Here is a 20,649-nt window from a genome sequence, read left to right on the forward strand (position 1 = left end):
ACCTTATTTTTCCTCAAGCTTATATAAGCTACTTTTCAGCTGAAGAGCTGGATAAAAACCCTTCAAATAAAATCAAATTTTAAAAATTGCCACCCTAAGTCGCTTCAATCATGCCCCAACTGAGAATGCTGAAAGGTCATGACGTTAGGATCTTCTCCAAAGTTTTAGCCCCCTTTCTGAAGTCAAGAGGGATGGGTTTAATCTCAGGAAGAGGAGCACGGCACATCCTCACCCTTCTTTTTCATGTTAATATTTGCCTGTTCCAGCTTAGTATCTTTCTTTCGGTCTCCTTAGAGCCTCTTTCATGTATGGAAGCCTTTCCCATTATGGTGCTCTTCAGATGTTTGAAGCATCAGAGATGAGTACCAAGAATAGACTCCCCCCTTCCCTGTAAATTGGGACAGTTTGGGGATATGAAATCGTCCAGCACTGCAGAACAATGAAAGCAGCCTTCTCCAATCTGTTGTGTTGACTACAAGCCCTATCATCCTCAACCAGCACAGTTGTGCTGGTTGGGGGTGATGAAGCTGTATACTGTCCAGCACACGTGGTAAGCATCAGGTTGAAAAAGGCAGAATAGAAGGAGAACCTTGAGAACTCGTTTATTTTAAAAGACAGACAGACAGACAGACAGACAGGCAAATTTTGGCAGGTCTTTTCCTGCTCCAGCAGTCCCTGCCCTCCCTCTGAGCTGAAAGCTTCAGGAAAAGCAGTTATCCAGTTTGGCAGGAATTCCAATGCACAGGTAAGAAACAAAGTCAAGATCTGGGATTGCGGGGGAAGGAAAAACAACCCTGTGCAATACTGCAGAGAAGGGTGGCCACTTAGGAGTTACCAGAAAAGAGGAAACTCACAAACAAACACAAGATGTGAGGAAAAGGGACAATATGAAAATCACACCGGCTAACTTACATGCACAGATGCCCATTTAGAAATGATTGTTATCCAAGCAGACATGCACTACAAAAACAAAGGAACACCCAGACAACTAATCATCATGCCTCCAGTTCATAGCAGTATTAACAGGTTTTAAAAGTGCGAACTGGTTTGTCATAGGACACCCGTCCCAGCTGTATGCACTGTGCACGGCTCAGCCTTGCTCAGCCCAGGCCCGTCCAGAGAGCTGCCTGGGAGATGCAGGGCAACTGTAGGTCCAGACATCAGAAGGGCACGACACTGAAGCAAGCTGGTGCAGGTCAAGAACCAGATTCCTTTAGCCCTTCCTTGTCCCACTTTTATACACACACCATCTTACTTTCAGCCATTTCTTCTCTTAAAGATCCTCAGTTTTTCCTTAAAGGGCTCTTATTCCTGATTCCGTTTCCCATGTTCTCTCTCTCCTGGAACTGATGTGCTTTTCCAACAGGGCATTTAGCATCAAGTCCCTCCTGCTCATTCCAGGGATTCCAACAGAGAAACACTCACACACATACACCCCCGCCCCATACACCCCGCAGAAGCGTTTTTCAACCCTCCTACCTGTCAGTATTATTCTGAAGAGACTCTCTCTTTAGCAGATTGGTTTCGCCTTGGTCAGTGGGGGTACATCCCACCGAACAGGGGATTGCCCAAGCCCATCCATCCAGCCCTGACCCCGATCCCAAAGCGTGACTCACGGGATTATTCCTATCAGAGACAACTCGCTCACTCGCCCCTTCCAGTTTGTTTACCTCCCTCTTCTTGTCCTTTCTCCGCCTACTCACTCTGGTCAGCTGCCATTCCTCTCAGTTCATTCAAGTTCAGAGGCTGCTCGGGCATCCGCTGTCAGCCAACACTGAGCCCAGGAAGCTGGGCTCCCTGCAGCCAAGGAGCCTTCTCCGCTCCGCCAGCGCAGGAACCTGTCTTCCCGCCAGCCCAGCGGAGAGACCTGCCTGCGGTCCCGGTGGCACAGCCAGTCTGACTTAATTTGTGGCTCTGTGCTGATTAAGGCGGCTACTTGTGACTCGCCACCAGAAGATGGTGGCGGCAGGAGCCTGCATAAAATTAACCTGTGCTAATTTCTGGAAATCAGTATTATGATTCAAAGAAAAGCATATGTGAATAACTCCTGCCTGTCCAGTCTGCTTTCCAGGGTCGAAGTGCAGATGTGAAGGTTCTTGATCTTCAAACCAGAATTGGACTGGATATGTTTTCCAACAGGAGAAACCTTCAAACAGAGGACTATTCTCTGTAAAAGGACAGTCCTTTGGGCTAATTAATGCAGACTCTAAGTTGATCAAGTAAATAACTAAATGAGGACATGTGGCCACCCCATGAAGCCATAGTTATGGAAGCTTTATGGTATTATTATTATTATTATTATTATTATTATTATTATTATTATTATTATATGTCCTGCTTAAAGTGAAAGTGGCTTACATCATAAGATTGCGAAGGGTGCCATCTTTTGCATATGGAGCCTGAACAAAAGCTCTGGGATGTGCCTGCCAGCCAGCCAGCCTGTCTAAACACACAAGGGATTGTTCCCTTACACACAAAAAACACGAACTGGAGTGGACACCCTGCCCACTGACACTGGGGTCACCAGCTTCCACTGAAAATAGAACCCTCCCACCAATGGAGTTTGCTTTATGAATGCTCCCTCTGTTAGACACTTAAATTAGCAGAGCTGGAAGGGGCCCGTAAGCCCATCGAGTCCCACTCCCTGCTCAGCGCAGGACCACAAGTTAAAGCATCCCCGACAGAGGGCTGTCCAGCTGCCTCTTGAATGTCTCCAGTGTTGGGGATCTGGGGAGCACAAGTGCGTGAGCTTCTGAAGGAAAAAAGCTGATAGCGGCGCCGTACCACCCATGCTGATGTGGCAAGCCTGTGAGGCCGGGGGCAGCTGACCCCTGTGCCCCCTCTCTGAATAGGCCCTGCTTCCTTCTTATTGCTCTTTATTTTGAAAGCTGGCATCCAGAACCTTTGCCCCCAGCCACCAGATGCTGCTGGACTTTTGCTTCTGTCTTCGCTGACATTCAGCCTGGCTGCCCAAGGCTGATGGGAATTGCAGTCCAAACAGATCTGGAGGGCCATCTGATCCCCACCCATTTAAAATGTCTACTTCCAGAAGAAGGGCTTCTGACACCCCCAGTCCAAAGTTCATGTGTGACCATTTTAGCTTCTTTTCCTTAATAGGTTCATTTTCCGGGTAAGAAAATAATACAGATGCAGTGGTGGGGAAATTTGGGTGGGAGAGTTACACATGAATGACCGCCTCCTCTGGATCTGCGGGTAAAATTTTGTGAATGAGCGGGGGGGCGGGGGCTGCCCAGCAGAAGCCTCATCTGGAAGCACCCTTGAACTGGACAGCCCTTTAAAGAGAGGATGGTCCTCTATAAAACAGGACATGTGGTCACCCGACTAAGGCAACACAGAGACCTCTGTCTCACTCATTCCAGGCATCACCTTGTCTTGGTGGGGTTAGCCCAGGTCTCTCCAAATCTACCTCTGTGGGTGATGGCTGCCACACGTGACATTGCAAACAAACCCATTATCTGCCATTTGCCCACGCAGCTGCCTCTGGGGTAGCGATATTCAAGGACCAGATTCCGTTTGGAGAACATCTTGCAAGGGAAGGACATGTTCCACTGCTGGGCCAGGTTGAAGGCATACGGGCAAGGCCAAAAATAAAACATATCAGCAGACTGAAGCTTAAAACTCTCACTGCCAGTAACTAAACCTTAAGAAAAGCATTTCAACCTTTCAGGTACAATCCCATGCCAGAAAACCTAAGCCAGCATGCCCCATCCACAGAGGTTGGCATATATGAGCCAGTGTGGCATAATGGTTAAGAGCCTGGGACTGGGACTCAGACGATCTGGGTTCAAGTCCCCGCTCAGCCATGGAGCCAACTGGGTGACTGTGGGCCAGTCACAGACTGTCAGCCCACCTACCTCACAGGGTTGTTGTTGTGGGGATAAGATGGAGGAGGAGAATGATGTAAGCTGCCTTGAGCCCTTTGTAGGAAAAAGGCAGGATATAAATCGAAAAATAAGTAAGTAAATAAATAAAAATATGCCAAATTTATGCAGGTTGCCAACTCCCAGCATGCCCCAGTCAGTCATGACTAGGATTGCTCTCCTTAGAAGGAGGAGAAAACTGAACAAAACCAGGAAGGCACCAAACTATCAGCTGAGGGAAAGACGACAGGACTAGGAGAAGAGGTGCGGCCTTCTTGGAAACGCCATATTCGCAGCCCTGAGATTCTCCACCTCTGTGCCAGGTGCACTTGGCCTGCTCCTGATGGGCACTCAGAGCAGGTGGCACAAGCCAGTTGATCCCATCCTGTGCCTATGGGACTGAAGATGCACCGTTGATTTAACTTTGCACCAGGCTAAGGTCCAAACACATTCAGACATCCAGCTTGCCAATGTCGGCAGGGCAGTCTCATGCACGAGGGTGAGATGAATGCCTGACAGTTCCACACAGCAGACCGAGTGCTTCTCACAGCCAGTAGGAAAGATGAGCAGTGATGCTCAAGAAGAGCATGTGAAAAAATCCATGCTTTTCCCCAAGAATTCCTAGCATGGCCAAGAACACTGCTCATCACTTCTGTGACTTCTCTTTCTAATCCTGAAAGGAACAGATGCTTTCTCTCTGTGAAAAGCCAACCATCAGTGAAACACAGAGGTTCTCAACTATCACCCCTCTTCTAAAATTCAGAAATTTTACATTTTATTATGAAAGTATTTCTGCACTGGCTATTCTCCTTATAAATACCGGGCAAGTGTGCAAAGGCAAGATTAATTCCCTCTATAAAAACGCTTAACAAACAATGACCAAATCAGCCCCATAAAACTAGATTCATAATAAAACAAGCAACATCACCATCAGAAGCATTTAAAAAGAACAAAACTAGAACGGGGATGACCTACATTCAAATTCCTGGGCAAATACAGGAGTTTTGAGCTGACATCCAGACGATGGTAGTCACACTCCTAAACTAGCACCCTCCAGCTGTGTTGGACTACTTCTCCTATCATTCTGAGCAACCAGGCCTGCTGTGGATGCTGGGAGCTGTAATGTAACACAGCTGGAAGGCTCCAGGTTCAGGGGCACTGCTTTATGGGGAAAGCATTCCAGTATTCCACAGCTGGAGCGTGGGCACCCAGTCTTACCTTCTGCACAATTTCTGCCAGTTCTCCACAGAGCTGAATGACATCTTGGCTGGCCGAATAATCATTTACATGGGAGAAGAGATACCTGCGAGAAAAGATTCATGAGGTCCCCTACAGATTCCTCCACAGAGATATTGAGCTAACAGGCTACGGCATGACAGTGGAACAAACAAAATGGAAACAGACAGCTAAGAAAAATTGGGCCTGAATCTTAGCAGAGACTGCTAAGAACAGCCAGATATGACAGGATCTGGTAAGAATGTTTGCAGCCACAAACACCCTGCATACATCAAGTGTAAAAAGCAAGGAAACCCATGATCCTATCTCAACGTGTACATTGTGTGTCTCAGTGTACACACTCATCAATAAGCTTGTATACAAGAACAAACTTCCTGTGACGTTTCCATTGACCAGCCACGTTCACTCACCCTCCTATGCACGTTGTACTTTCGTATCTCAAGGACAGAGGCTATATATAGTGAGAGCACATGGCATTTTGACAATTCCCTGGTGGTTGTTTTTCCCCCTCTCAGTTGTCGTACTCCGAAACACAGAGCAGGTTCGGATGTGCTCTTCAACGAGGCTGCTGGGGAGGAGCCATGTTACGTAAAGCTCCATGCCTCCTCCTCAGTGATCCCAAGGAAAGGTCACCATTTTCTCATTGCCTTTTTCCAGGAAGAAAGAGTGATGTGGTTCCAGATAACTGGAGGGATGAGAGACTCTAAGCTTCCCAGCCCCTAATCTTGGAGGGCAGGGAACAGATGTTTCAAGCTTCCAACTCCTACACTCTGAGAGGGAAGAACCTGCTTGCACGTACGCGAAGTACAAAGTACCACCTGGAGCTGCATGCAGCCTTAGCACCCAGAAGCTCTGCCCTAAAAAATCGTTTAGTAATGTGCAAATGAGCCTAGGTGAGTTTCGAGCTTGCCTACCTGCCCACTCTGCCCACCTGAGGTGTCAACTTGTGAAACACCAGCAAAGAGGACAAAAGAGATGCTGGTTTTTGTAAAATTTGCATGCAATATTTTAGATGCATAGAGGCTGATTTAGAAATAATGACTCCAATTTAAATTGAGCTTCCATAAATCTCCCCTGAGTGAGGAAGACTGTGGTCAAGGGCCCTGGGTGCCCCCTGCCCAGGTTCTAATGGCTGATGAGGAACAGTTCTGCACTTCCTCATCTTTGAAACAGGCCAGAAGAGCCAACAGAGAACAGTCCTCTGGAAGTCCTTCAAACCGAGGACGCTCCTCCCTAAGAAGACACGTGTAAGTACCGGTTGATCCACAGGAAGAATCCTTTTGCTGCACCAATCAGCTCTGCAACGCAAGCCAGGAGGCCCGAGGATGGCCTCTCAGCAGAATTCCCATTGTAGGTGCTCACTTTCCTGCGGCTCAGGATGAAAGCCTGGAGTGTCTGAATGACCCCTTGCAGCTTCTCAGTGAGCGTCCGCAGGTTGGACGTTTCCAGCTCATAGTTCTAGAAAGAGGGAATCAAGCCAAAGCAGCCTCAGCAAAGGAAACAATACCTCATCCTAGGCCACCCTTGCCAAAGGGCCTTGCAGAGAGCTTTCGGGGGCTACTGCTATCTCCACACTAACCAATACACAGAGATGCTCCACGGCTTCCAGAAGCAGCTCCTGATGACCGACACGACTCACACCCAGTTCCTCCAAATCCCGGTAAGACAAACGAAGCAGTGCCTTTCCCGTCAAGCCCCATGTCTCAAATGGGTAGTCTTGCAATGCCGGATCCAGTCCTAAACAGGGACAGAAACACTTCAGCTTCTTTTCTTTCACGGAATTGGCTTGCCGGCTCTGGGGCAGTCATACCTGAGCGGCAGAGCACCTGATTTCCAAGCGGACGGTGACAGATACAACCTCTAGTTTAAAAAAAGGATCCAGCAGTGGGAAATAATCTTCTGCTAGAGACCATAGACAGGGCACTGCCAGTGAAAGGACAATGATGAGGTTCCGACCACCCAATAACCCACATTCAAGAGCTGAGCATGGGCTTGGTGTGAGGTGTCCCTGAACCATGGTTGGCTAAGCACCATAAACTACTGCTCACAACCAAACAACAAGCTAAGGGTTCTTTGTGGTCTGTTAGTGCCGCTAGGTTCAGGCAATGCTACAACCCGTGGCTCAACAACCACCCTCCTTCCACACTGGAGTGTGGGTTGCCATGTTACCTGAACCCAGTCTTTGACCTTGAGTTCAGAAAACAGGATAACATTTGCTAAGATTGTCGTGAACTATGGATTTTTGTACTGTCTAAATTCAGCCAACTAACAAACCATGGTGAATAACAACATTTCACATCAATAAAGCATCGGTTCTTTTCATGAGTTATTTATGGTTAACAAGCAGTGGCTTGTTAGGGCAGCTGGGTTCAAACAACAGAATAACCCACGTTTCAACAACAACCAATAGTTCAAGAACCCCTTGAGTTACTATGCTGTCCGTAGGCTGCCACTGGCTGTTGGCCTAGACAGTCCAGTAATCTGACTAACAACAAACAACAGACTTCAGACCAACAACATTCTCTCCCACTAACATACCTGGTGACACTGCTCAGCAATGACCAGCTGTGCAGCACTTTTAATATATGCAAACTTCCATCCAGGAAGCCACAGCCTGGAGTTTACAAGAGCTGATTCAGGCCGTGAAAGCCATGACGGCTTGAAGGACACCCATTCAGAGGGCTGCCATAAGTCAGAGCACATTGCTCAACAGCACAGAAGAACAGCGACATATTACTATTTGAAGCACTGCCTGGACCCACAGGAACGTGTCCAGGCCTTAAGATCTCGTGGGTCGTAAGAGACAAGGCCTGTTCAGCGTTGACCCTTTTATTTATGCTACCCCCTTGCAAGGGATCTGCAGTGCGACTCCCCATGAACTCCAGAGCCTTTGTTTCATTCTGCTTGCAGTGAAAGACACTGGGCTGGATTTTTAGTTCATCTATACTGCAGTCCTCATCTCCTTTTGATTTGTTTTAAGGCAGAGTCCTATGAATGTTCAGAGAGAAAAATGTCCCAAAACTCCCAGCTATTTTTCCTATCTAGATAATGCACAGGATGGCAGCCCTTGTGGATTTCCTGTCCTCAGCTGGAAAGTGTTCTAGATCACTGCTTTAGTATTGTAAGCTTAAATCAGTTGATTTTTAATTGCATTTTATGGTGCAATTACATATGCCAGTCATGTTAGGAGTGCTATTTGCCCTGACGGATGCCACAGAATTATAAACAGCAGGAAAGCTATTTGCCCTGATGGGTGCCACAGAAATATTAGAAAAAACAGCAAACAGAAAGTGTCTGGGGACTAGAGAGCGGTGTATGTTGACACAAACAATCCCCATGTTAGAAAGGGCCTAGGGAAAAATGTATACCTAAACCTAAAGGGCTGCAAATCTGGGAGAAGGAATATGCCCTGAAAGCATTACAGGATTTCCAGATGAGGATGTGTGTCCACATCTTCTACCTGCCGAAGGAGTTACAAGTCACCCAACCCTGTGCCTACCAAGGCCTTTCTGGATGCCTAAGCATGGCAGCCAGTGCATATATGACATGCCAAACGGATGCAGTGAACACTGTAAAAGAAAGTTTGAGGTGTATAGCATTCTTCTTTCACTGGAGAAGCCTCTTGAAGCTTAATGGGTAATGCACAGTGCTCCAGATGTTCCGGCTTTCATTTCCATGATCCTTCACCACTAGCTGTGGCAGCTAGGGCTGATGGGAGATGTAGGAGTAAACATCTGGAAGGCCACGAGCGTCCCACTCCATAAAAACACTTGGATTTCCAAGAGCCAATAAGCAGCTTTGCACAGCTACCTAACAGGGCAGGACTTGAGAATCTCATTTCACTCTTAAAACTGTCCAAGGGGGAGGCTTTCCAAAGGGAGCACTGAGGTGACACCGTCACCCACATGGATGGAAATCCAATCAGTAAGCATTAAGTCTCAGCCCACCATAGATACTGGCATGATGCTCGTTTGTGCTGCTAACCCTCACATCAGCAGAATATAAATTAGGCTTGCAAACAAACAGCAGCTCTGGGGGCCTGACCAACCTTTCCTCCCCCGCCCCCCTGGCCACCTTTGCCATTTTCATTCCTTTGCTTGCAAATTCACAAAGGGCAGCATTGTTTTCTGCAGGCAACAGGGGAAGGGAGAGAGAAGAGGCATGTGGCCCTTACATACTCCCAAATCCTTTGCTGCGGCCCCCACAACCATCGCCGGGAAAGGGCAGGTGTGTCTAGGGAAGCCGTTCCCCCACCCAGCCATGACACAGAATGCAGTCCTGCTCACGCACCTGGGCAAACCTGCCCAGTGCGGGAACGCGTTTAACTCGCGCAGGCACCAAGTGGGCGCTCTCCTATCATTTGCTCCTGCCAGGTTCTGTTTTGCTTTTGTTGTCCAGATGGGGCTGCCCTCCAGCTCCGACAGGAAGCCTTGACATGGGGCTTTGGGGCAGCCATCCACTTCCTCCAGCAGCCTTTCCCAACCTCGGGGATGATGGGCATTGCAGTCCAACCCATTGGGAGGGGACCAAGTTGGCAAAGGTTGCCCCACAGCCTGAAGTCCAAGCAACCAGAGGGAGTTTCCCACCTACAGTACCACCTGTTCGATGTTGGCTCAACTTCCCCGCTCCAGGCTCCTCTCTCCTTCCCCTTCCCCGCCCCCTCCTTTACCTCTCATCCAGGCCACCACCATCTTGGGATTCCAGGTAGAGATGGGCTCCATGATCGGAGCCCTGGCCGGGTTCTGTCGGAAGACTGCTGCTCTGTGAATCCGTTTCCGTGCCAGGGAAATCACGGATGAAACGCAAGACACACCTGCAGGTCCCAACAGGTAAACTACCCGCTGGGGTTCTGGTTGGTCCCAGCCTTACGTCACTCAGCGGGAAAGCCCGCCTTCTCCCCAAGCGCTGGGTTTTGTCCCAGGCAGTTCTCCTCTGGGATGGATGAGTCAGGGGCTAGGGCGCGCGCGCGCGCGCGAGGGGGAGCGGGGGCGCTCAGCTCCCCTTCGGAGATGCTCCCTTCATGAAAGTGTTCACAAACTTGCAGCCACTCACCAGGCAGCTCCTTCTCCCCCCCCCCCCCCCGTTGCTTTGCCAGCCTCGCGCTGAAAAAGGTGGATTCTACACAAACCAGTTTCTCTGCCCTGCCTAACTCCCTTAAAGGGACAGGACTGAGCCTGCCGCGCGCCCCGATCCGCCGGGCCAATGCGGGCTGCGAACCTGTGCGCGCTGATGGAGCAAACCTCGCTGAGATTGGCGGAAGGGGAGGAACCGTGCCTTGCGAGAGCGAGCCGTGAAGGGTCTCTCGCAGGCTCCAATCCAGGTCGGGAGCCTCTGAAGCGAAGACTTCGGACAGCACTCGCACGTTTTGTGTCGTAACGGACTGCAAGCGGCCAGAGAGAAAACACAGAAGAAGCCATGGGGAACACACGGGCGGTTTAGAAGTGAAGCGCGTTGCCGTTAGGCAGCCCCCACCCCGCCAGGGTGAAATCCTGAATAATGCAAGGCAAAAGCCTTGTCTGGAAGCAGGCCCAAAGGCACGGGCGTGCCAGAGGTGGGCAACACCACGAAATGTTCTGTCCCCCAACAATCAAATAACTAGATTTTTAAAGGAAAGTTGAGGAAACCAGCAGGAAAGGTTTTGCTTTTCTCCGTAAAGATGTAGATGCTGTCATTTTGGGGCTGGGTCACTGTGGGCATACCTGGGATGAATGTATATTTTGACTCATGCAAACACTTGTAGTTATTTTAAGAAGAGGCATGTTGCTCAGTTTAGTTCTTTAAAACACTGATTGGTTCAGCAATGAATTGGACACTTAGATTCAGTTAGAGTTCTACTTTCAGAGGAAGAATTCATTGTCTTTGCACTTAAATTCATCTAGGCATCATTTCCTTCTGAAAATGTTATCTAAGAACTGAAGCCACTGGATGGTTCAATCAGACTGGTTGACTTTCTTTCCCCCTTTCTTACTGAAACTATGCTAAAAATATTGCTATATCTAATACCATTGTTGCAACAGAAGAATCTTTACTTCATCATAGCTTTTCTACTTACTGTGCTGGGACATGGTTGCAAGAAATGCTAACCGAGACTGCATTCAAAAATATGTTTTAAGCAGCCAAGGATGTATGTGAATTTGCTGATAATGAAGTGCCATCAAAACATCCATACAGGCTCCCCAGAAGAGTGGCAAAACAAAAACATTAGAAGACAGGAGCAACATTCAGTATGATCTTGATAAAGGAGAAGACAGGGCAGAAAACAACTATGAAAGTGTAAGGTCACTAATGCAGAATTCTTCATATATGAAAAAGAAACAACACACACAGGTCCAAGCTGGGAGATCATTGGCTTGGCACCAATACATGTAAAGGAATCTTGGAACTGCAGTCCAGCAGAAGCTCAATTGCGATGTCTGTTACAATTGTCCATCAGCAGTATGATGTGGCTGCCAAAAAATCAAACACAATTCTAAGTCACCCCAAAAGATGTAAAGTTTCAAAATCGTGGGCAGTAATAGCTTCACTCTACTCTGTACTGGAACAAGTACGGAGAAGGGCAAATTGGAACAAGTTCAGAGAAGGGCAGAAAAACTGATCGGGGGGTGGAAAATTAAGTCCAAGGAGGAAAGATAGAAGGAATTGGGAATGTTTAACTTTGAGAAGAGAGATTCAGGGGTAGGGAGAAATGACCGGCTGTTTTCAAACCCCAAAACCCTTGTCCAACAAGAGAGGTGCTTCCTCTATGATGCTATGATAAAAACATTTCTGTTGTAGCTTGGTTTTGATTTTATACTAATGGGTTATTAATATTTTAAAACATTTTGTTAACTGGTAACATGAACCATAACTGTTGAAGCTGCTTTCTCAACATTTTTAGTGTACATAAATCACAGCATGGCTGCAAAAATTAGAGTTCAGTAAAACCCAGTTCACATGTCTTTAAAAGGCCTGCAAAAGAAATAATTCCTCCCCTGCTTCCTCCCCCAGACTTCTAGGTTCCACTCATTACAGTGTTTTCCCAATGCTTCTTCCATCCCTTTTCTTGGCCTTATTAAGGGTGCAATCCCATGCACGTTTAGGCAGGAAAAACGCCCCACAATTCCCATGCTAGCTGGAGAATGCTGGGAGCTGTAGGCCTTTTTTCTGTTTAATCATGCACAAGATTGACATAACGCTGGTACGAATTTTGGTCCCTTGGTGCCTCTTATGGGCTGAGCGCATGTGCTTTAGCCACCACTAGAGGGAGCTAGAATGGCAGTGACAGAATGCCAGACCTGTCTGTCCCTGAATAGACCCAGACATTCATAACTAACTGGGTAGTTGTTATGTAATGGGACCCGTGCTGGCATTTCTGTGACAAGATCGGAATGACTGGTTCCCTCTAATTCCCTCAAATTCAAGAGACTGCATGCCAATCAGTTGGGAAGCTGAGCAGGGCCACCCAAAATAGGATAATTGTTTCAACATATTTCCCAGGAACACAGAACAGAAGCAGTGAATGCATAAAAAGAAAGATAACATTTAGAAAACCTCAAGACAGAACTTCCAGGACCTACAGAGCATTGCAGACACAGATATTAAAAAATTGTAAAGGAACTCATCTCATCACTTGGAGAGGGAAATTCAGGACTCCTGTTGCACCCCAGCACCCAGAAACCCCATTTTTGTTGGGGGTGGCAAGGAGGACCTGACCACATGCTACTGCTAGATGGGCAGCTCTCTCTTGTGCTCCAGTGGCACCCAAAGTTGTGTGTGACTCTACAATTAAGGTTGCATTCTTCGACCTGGTAAGACCAATTCAAGAGCACGCGGGTACTGGATCGTACTGCAAGTCCATGACTGAGAGGAGCTGAGTTATGGGATAGTGAAGATGTCCATGCATCCCCACCTGCATGGAGATGGCAAAGAGAGGGAGAGAGGGAACTGACATATTTGAACTGGGCCCTGGCCAGAAGTGCCCTTTCTTACAAAGGACCCTCTTTGCCATTGGAGCTTGCATGTCCACCTGTCTTTCTCTGGCCCAGGCAGCAGTGGCGAGGGGCAGGAGACGCCATGGCGCACTTTGCCTGGCTCTTCACCTGTTGAGGATGCAAAGATGAGGAAGAGGTGGAGGAGCAGGGGCAGCTGGTGACAGAAGGAAGACCCCCCCCCCCACAGGAGGGACCTACTAAGGGTACCTTGCTCCAAAACCTTTAGCCGTCTTGAGGGCCCCTTCAAGCAAAGGACTGTCCTCCGCTTTGTCCAAGCAAACTGGACCCATGGCCACATGCTTCACGATTTCTGCTGCGTCACAGTGCAAGTCGGTCCTCCGGAGATGCTGAACACGGCGCAAGTTTTCTGTTGCCCAGCCAGAGCCACTTCCTCCTGACACACGGCTCGTACGCGGTCGGCAGAGCATCAAGCGCTGATCTCTTGTGACAGCTGTTCCTGAGGCCGCTGCAGCGGCATCGTCATCGGGCAGGGAGGGGAGGGCAACATTTAAAAGCACCATAACACAGGCGCTCGGCAGTACCACTGGAGCGTGGCATATACCGACTGGGACCCAGAAACTTGTGAGTCGCCATGACATCCCCTTGCCTTAGTGGCCCAGGAGGAGCCGAACAGGAGGGCGAGTGTGGCAGGCTGGAGCTGTCCAAGAGCAATGGGGAAATTTAGGAAGACGCTCCTGCAGCAGGAAAGTCGTGCTTCATCCCGCATTCCAGGGGACGGGATGTTCTGGGCAATTGCCCTGTCTCTTCTCATGAGCCGGCAACGCGTCTGCATTAATACCCAAAGTACAACCCGTGCAAGTCAGTGCCCGGCGTTCCATGAAGATAATTTTGGGGTAATCCACAGACGGGATCTCCAGACAATTTCAAAAACGAGATAGTGTTTGCTAGTCATCTCTTTTCTTCTGCGACTTCTCTCCCACCATGTTCTAACCAATTCTATCACGCTTCGTCTCACAGCTTTCATCAGCCTAAATAAAGCCACAAGGAAAGTGATCGGGAACGAACCGACCTCGCCAGCCTCCCTCCCTCTGTGTTATGATCTTCCGCCTCCGGCATTTAACCCCAGGGTACTTCCGCCTGCTACAGGTAAGCTGTCTACATCCTATCCTGTTGGGCATCCAAGTGACTGTGCAGATCCTCCTGAAAAAGAACGATTCATAGATTTGGAATCTTCCACTATTTAATATATCTCCCAACCCCTTTCCTCGACTGAGAAACCCAGGAGCAGCATGCAGATCTGTGGTGTAGGTTGAGCTGAGAGTCCACGAATGGCCCAAGGCTAGAAGCTAGATCTCTTGAATCCCAGTCCAACATTTTACCTACTGCTAGACACTACCCACTGACTGCTTCTGGAAACCAGCTTCAAAGTGGGGAATTTTATTTCTGCAAAGTTTTTAGGAAACTAGTAAAAGGATCAGCACAGAGCTATAGTCAAATCCTGCCATTTCTTACGCTTTTGCACTTGTCCTGTATCCAATTGGCAGCACCCACAGAGAAGAGGAAACTAGCAGGAGGTTTGGGCAACTAAAGAGATTTGCAGAAAAACAGCAGCTGGGAAAGAAACCTTACAGGGGAATCCCAAAAAGAGCCCTTGGAGGACTGAGCTTGGGGGGAAGAGAATTTTGAGGAGAGGGAATGCCATGGCTCAGATCCTGGACAGGGTACATCCCATACTGTAACAATTTGTTGCAGAACCATTTAGAATACTTTAAGGCTATCTCTGTACCATATTTCTTGGTATCCTGCCGTATGCTAGCCAGACAGCATTGTTTATTGGGTAATACAGAAATAAAATAAGCAAATAAATAGTTGAAGGTGTCCTATTATTAAAGCTGCCCTTCATATGAAGGGCTGTCCAATTCAAGTCTGACTTAAGGATTAAAAAAATAGAAGATGAGTAGAGCAGGGCCCTTCAGGTTGCTGCCAGGATTCTGAGGTTTCAGCATACATTGGTCACGGAGTTATCATTAGAGCCATGAGGGCTAGTGACTTGCAAAAATTAAGACTTGCAAGCCTGTAAGTCCCAACTGATACAGGACCTACTTTTGAGAAGGTATGTACAGAACCGTGCTATGCATTTCAGGTGCAGGGGTGAGCTAGAGGCTTCTGCTCTTAACCTGAGTGTACATGCATCTGAATGCATGCATAGAGATACATAATACCAGTGGGGACTTCACCACCAGGTTTTTTTTCCCACTGTACCTAGTTAGTAAGTGCAGCTCAGGATGTACAAAGAACTCATTTCAGTTCAGCTTTCTTGGAATGTACCCAATGCACACCTCCCAGAAGTGAACATGGCCCAGACTCCAAGCTGCAGTTGAAGTCTGCACATTGCAATGCGATTTGCAGACCTCCCACAAAAAGTGTTCAAAAGAAGCATACATTTGGAAAATGTATACTTCAAAAAAGTGCACACTTTTGAAAAATGCATACAAACCCAATTTAAGAGCACACACTTCTAAAATGTGCAGTTGACATGGGCATTGGGCATGCAAAAAGATGCGTGTATTTTCATATGGAGAAAAAAAACAATAGTTTGCAAATTGATACAGGCTGAAATTTGGAGAACGTTGACAAGCTTCAGTTTTGCTGATTCATACATCTGTTCTGCTGAGTTGATCTGCAGGTGAAATGCTCAGTGAGATTAAACATTCCAGCACATTTCACCTTAAGGAGGCTGCAGACTCCGCTTCATTTACTGCTAAAACTGCTTCAGAAGGCTGTACATGATCAACAGCTGCAGAGCCAAAGTGCTTGTACAGCTAAGCAGGATGACTGTCCAGGGGCAAACCCAGAAGAACCCAGATTTCCCATTGGCTGGGATGCAGAGAGCAGGTGTGGCAAGCTTAGCTGGAGGGTGGGTAAGAGCCTGCAGCTGTGCTCTCTGGCCTTGAGAGGATAATGTTTAATACAGGATGTCCTCAAATGCTAAAGGTGTGAAGCTGTTTGTTTACCCATGAAATAAAGCAGAATTCAGGGAGGCTCCGTCCTCCAAAGGGATCATTTCCATTTCTCTTAGTCATTCAGGCCATGAAGGTAATTCTTAGTGAAGGATTTCGTCCTCGCTGTAAGGGAAAGGAAGGGTGTGTATTTATTCTGTGCTCCTGCTCTGCCGATAACTACAGTTTGCAAGATGCATATTCCGTGTTTGGTAGAGGGACAGATAAAATCACTGTATGAATGTTTCCCAGTTTGCATTATGCAGATATTTTCTGCTTCTCATGTTTGGATCCTCAATGCAATGTATATTGGGCTGCCCCATTTTATCACAACATCCCTGTGAGGTAGATTCTGCTACCTAACAAACTTCAGGGCCAAAGGCAGCATTTGAATGTAGATTTCCCCGCTCGCATTCCAGCACCTGTCCATTCCAGGGTGTGTATTTATTCTGTGCTCCTGTCATCCCGTTGGCTCCCCTTGGTTACTGGTGTCATGAACATGACAATTCATTGGGAAAGGGTTAAGGCTGGCTGGGTTCAGATCTGCACTCAGCTTACTGGATGACCTGGGCCCAGACATCATTTCCTGGCCTAACTTTCCTCACAGGTTGCTGTGAAGATAAATAAATGTGTGCACACACCACAGAATCCTCCATTCCGTAACCTCTTGCTATCCAGCCAGAGCAGTGTCTATCACAAGCCATGACAGTGTTCATTGCGTACCCCCATGAGGACTAGAAACTTCTTTTAAAAAATCAAAAGTTATGCAAATTGTGCAAATCAACCCAGTTAAGCTGAACTAAGCCAGACTTTACCATCTGTCGTGGCTGCATGCCTCCACAGGCATGAATGGCATCTACAGCCACTCCTAATTGATAAGATAAGGGAAATGTAGCCCCTTCCATTTCAGCCCGTGAGCATGCTTCCAACTTCCTAAAGGTTTGCCCTTTCTTCACATTCACACAGATGCAGCTGGCCAGCAGACCCGAGTCAGAACCTCAAGACCGGCTGGTGAATCACCTGGCATTGCTGCTGGCGATGGTGGGACTGAGTCTTTCCTACTACAGCGCTCGGCAAATGAGCGAAGAGACCAAGCCACGTCCAGACCTGTGAGACACACTGGAAAAGAGGATTCCAGCCATGCAGACTGAAGCGAGGAAGGCCAGGTCTCTGGCATCCACCCAAACACACACCCCTTTCCAGTTTCAGACTGGGTGGTTTGCTGGTGGCTCCCTTTCCAGCAGTGCCCTTTTGTCCTCCTGGATCATCACTAAAGAAGCAGAAAGCAAAGGCCAGGCGTGCCCTTCAGGCCGTGTTCTAGCTCTATGGGGCCACTCCCCACTGGCCCTGACCCTCCCCTGAAGACCCGGGTTGCACGGCGAAAGGGGCTTCAGAGGGTAAGCTCACTGGGCCTGCGGGACTGCCTTGGCTTGTGCAGAGTCTGTTTGCTGCAGCCTGTTGGGAGTTCCTCCAAGAAACCCTTTTCCCCATTTTTCTGGAGCAGAGTTGGGCCTTTTCTTTGCAGGGACTGATGGGACACAGAGCAGGAGTCACGTCAGCAGATGGGCAGAGTAGTACCAAGTCTCCTGCAGAGGCAGTGGCAAGGCTACCCCTGCCCTGCACTGGATGCAGCTCCCCGGACTCTTTGGGGAGAAAAGGGCAGAGGGGCATTATTCCTAGGAAGCTGCCTTATACTGGGATTGGTCCATCTCATTTGGATTGTCTGGTGGTGGGTGGTGGCAGCCCACCAGGGGCCTCCTGCCACTCTGCGCAGAGGTTGAGGACCGAATCTGGCCCTTTAGGAACTCAGGAAGCCCCCTTATACTGCGCGAGACCCCAATCCAGGTAGTCCTGCATTGCCAACACTGGCGGGCAGAAGCCCTCCGCTGCTTCAGGCAGGAGTTTTTCTGGCCCTGCCAGGAGATGCCAGGGCTTGCGGGGGGGGGGGGGGGCTTTGGTGTGCAAAGCAGGCTGGCAGCAGCCTGCTGCTCCAGGGAGCTGCTCTTTGGCAGCAGCAAAGGGTGGCAGCCGCCGCAGTGGGGGTGTGATGCAGAGGCGCCTGTGGGCCGCATGTTGCTCTCCTGCCACACCTTGGCAGGGGCCCACGGACAAGAGCCCCAGGTGCCACTCACCTGCCTCTTGTTCTGGCCCAGAGGACGGGAGAGCCGAGGGAGAGGGGCAGGGGATGCCCTGGCCAGCTTGCCTGCCTGTCATGCAGCCAAAGGGGCAAGGACCCATGAGAAAAAGGGGGAAGAATGGTGAGAAGATGGGCCTGGGGAGCTGGCAATAATGGGGTGAGAAGATGGGCCTGGGGAGGGGCCCATGGAGAGCATCCTTCCCAGGGGCCCGCAGAACTGGAGCCAGCACTGGCTTGAAAGCACATCTGGGATCTGGGGTGGATTATCTGATGTGAGACGATGGGGAGGGTTTGCAGCGGTGGCGGGAGGGAGGGGGATGTGGAAAACGAGCCGCACTGAATGTAAAGCAGTGGATCTTCTTGCGGAGGGCTGTGCAAACCGTTTGCCAATAGCAGCTCCGCACCAGCTTGGCCAGAAGTAGCGCATCGCGGGAACCTGGAAGGCACGGCAGAGTGCCTGCTTGCATAACAGAACACGTGGCCAGACAGCTGTGGCCTCACTCGCGCATTTGGACCAGCCGGTAAAAAGAGGAGGGAGGCGGGATTTTAAAAGATGAGGCATCCAGTCCCCTTCAGTTGTGCAGAATATATGGCAAAGCTGAAAAGGCTGCACTGTCCTGTTCTTACAGGGAGCGATTTAAGTTCTCAAGGGAATTTTAGAGTGATCAGCTTGAAGAACATTTATCCCGGAAAGCCAATATAGTGCATACTAGAGTGCTGGACTGGGTCTCCAGCGATCACTCAGTCCCCACTTTGGGCAAGTCAGGGGCACGCAGCCTAACCTACCTTACAGGGTTGTTGTGAGGATAACATGGAGAGCAGGAAGACCATGGAAGCTGTCCTGAATTCCTTGTTGGAGGAGGAAAAGGGGGCTATAATCATAATGTAATTATAAGAATCCACCAAACTGTTCTGCTCACCCTGTATCACATTCTCCAACCTGGTGCCCTTCTAGCAGACCCAGCCAGCACTGCCTATTGACAGGAATACTGGGACGCGTTGCCTGAAGTATCCGAAGCGGCATCTCCCAAGCTTGGGAAGGCTGCTCTGTTATTCCGGCTGGCACCAGCTCCCCAGCCAGAGGTCTTTGCCATCAAATGCTCCTTGCTCTTCCTTTCACTGGAAATGCCCAGAAGTGAGCCAAGGAGCGCCTGCATGCACAGCTAGACACTCCGCTCCAGACTGATGGCTGCTCCTCAAGCTTCCAAGTAGACTCTACTCTAGCACCCCTCTGGGTTAGGCTCCTCCTGAGTAGGAGAGCCAGATCTGGAAGAATGTACAAGCACAGATCCACCCGTCACCAGCAAGGGTGGGGTACGATGCGTTGCACTTTAACAGTAAATTTCTGTTCTAAAAAAAACCGTGCCTGGGTCATTATTACTATCGAGGGAGATTCGTTTGCTACAAGACAAAGTCCCACGTCTGTCTTCACAGGGGTGGGGGGACCTGTGGACTACTGGTGTTGGACTACAGCTCCCATCAGCCCCAGCCAACATGGCCATTGATCAGGAATGAGATGAGTTGTGCTCCAGAAATATTTAGAGAGCCCCAAGTTCCCCAATCCTGCATTAGAAGGGGCCAAACTGCCCCAACAAGGGCTGAAATGATGTACTTAGAAAATACAACTTATTTGCTTTACTCATCCCTGGTCCTAGATGAGAATTCCTGAGCCTGAAGCACACGCCTAACAAAAAGAGAGAGATGCAGTTGTATGTACATTCTTCTGAAGCACTGGATGCAAGTTGGTACTGCATTTGGCTACTTTTTTAAAAAATATACTGAGATTTCTAAGTTACTAGCCCATATGACTACAGAAATATGCTTGAATGTCTGCAGCATGCCAGGAAAGATCTTGGAAACCAGGAGTGTTCAGGATCAAGAATGTCACCAAGTCCATAGTTCCTTCCTCTTCCATATCCTTCCTCAACCCACAACTCATAAAACAGAATGAAATATGAAAAGAAAAAGTTGGCATGAGTGAAATAGGAAAAGAAAAAGTTGGCATGAATTATACAGAGTGCAGAATTTGGATTCTTCTGGTGGGAAGTGAAATATTTTGGTGGGTAAATTTTACATCAAAGCCTACACATAGGATGGTAAGAAAACCCATCCCCCATATGCACACACACATTTCTGCATAAACCTTGACACCTTGACACCAAGGTGCATAAACCTTGACACCGTAAGTCAAGGTTTATCATGAAAACAAAGCCAATTGTTTTGAATACTGCACGAAGTAGCACCTTATATTCAAGGGATTCTCAATCCAGACAGAAGAACCAGTCATCAAGAGTCTCGCCTGGACTGTGCTTCAGTTCATTAGCTCTCACCCAGTTCATTGTCACAGCCAGGCAGAAAACAAACCCCAAGAAATCACATGCCAGAGAATCCACAGGGCTGAACTACATATTACCCAGTCAACCATCCAGTGCTGAAGGGCTTTCGTGCATAGGGTTGCCATGAGA

The 20,649-nt window shown here is 48.7% G+C and overlaps 1 protein-coding gene and 1 long non-coding RNA gene across 2 annotated transcripts in view; both read right to left on the reverse strand.

The window, feature by feature from the left end:
* Nucleotides 1-9,838, reverse strand: part of CNKSR1 (connector enhancer of kinase suppressor of Ras 1) — a 28,944-nt gene extending 19,106 nt beyond the window's left edge. The window contains exons 1-6 of the mRNA XM_044435285.1: nucleotides 9,787-9,838; nucleotides 9,166-9,244; nucleotides 7,656-7,731; nucleotides 6,697-6,912; nucleotides 6,373-6,575; nucleotides 5,100-5,184 (exon numbers count right to left, since the gene is read on the reverse strand). Coding sequence (XP_044291220.1) covers nucleotides 5,100-5,184; nucleotides 6,373-6,575; nucleotides 6,697-6,912; nucleotides 7,656-7,731; nucleotides 9,166-9,244; nucleotides 9,787-9,838 — 711 coding nt within the window. The remainder of the gene's footprint in view (nucleotides 1-5,099; nucleotides 5,185-6,372; nucleotides 6,576-6,696; nucleotides 6,913-7,655; nucleotides 7,732-9,165; nucleotides 9,245-9,786) is intronic.
* A 1,495-nt stretch (nucleotides 9,839-11,333) lies between these two features.
* Nucleotides 11,334-17,212, reverse strand: LOC123025879. The gene is made up of 3 exons (XR_006415206.1): nucleotides 16,063-17,212; nucleotides 13,295-14,248; nucleotides 11,334-11,563 (listed from the first exon to the last, which is right to left on the reverse strand). It is a non-coding gene; the product is annotated as an uncharacterized LOC123025879 (long non-coding RNA).
* Between the last annotated feature and the right edge of the window lie 3,437 nt (nucleotides 17,213-20,649).

The sequence above is a fragment of the Varanus komodoensis genome, unplaced genomic scaffold, assembly GCF_004798865.1.
Source record: "Varanus komodoensis strain SLA01 unplaced genomic scaffold, ASM479886v1 scaffold29_1, whole genome shotgun sequence".
NCBI lineage: Eukaryota > Metazoa > Chordata > Lepidosauria > Squamata > Varanidae > Varanus > Varanus komodoensis.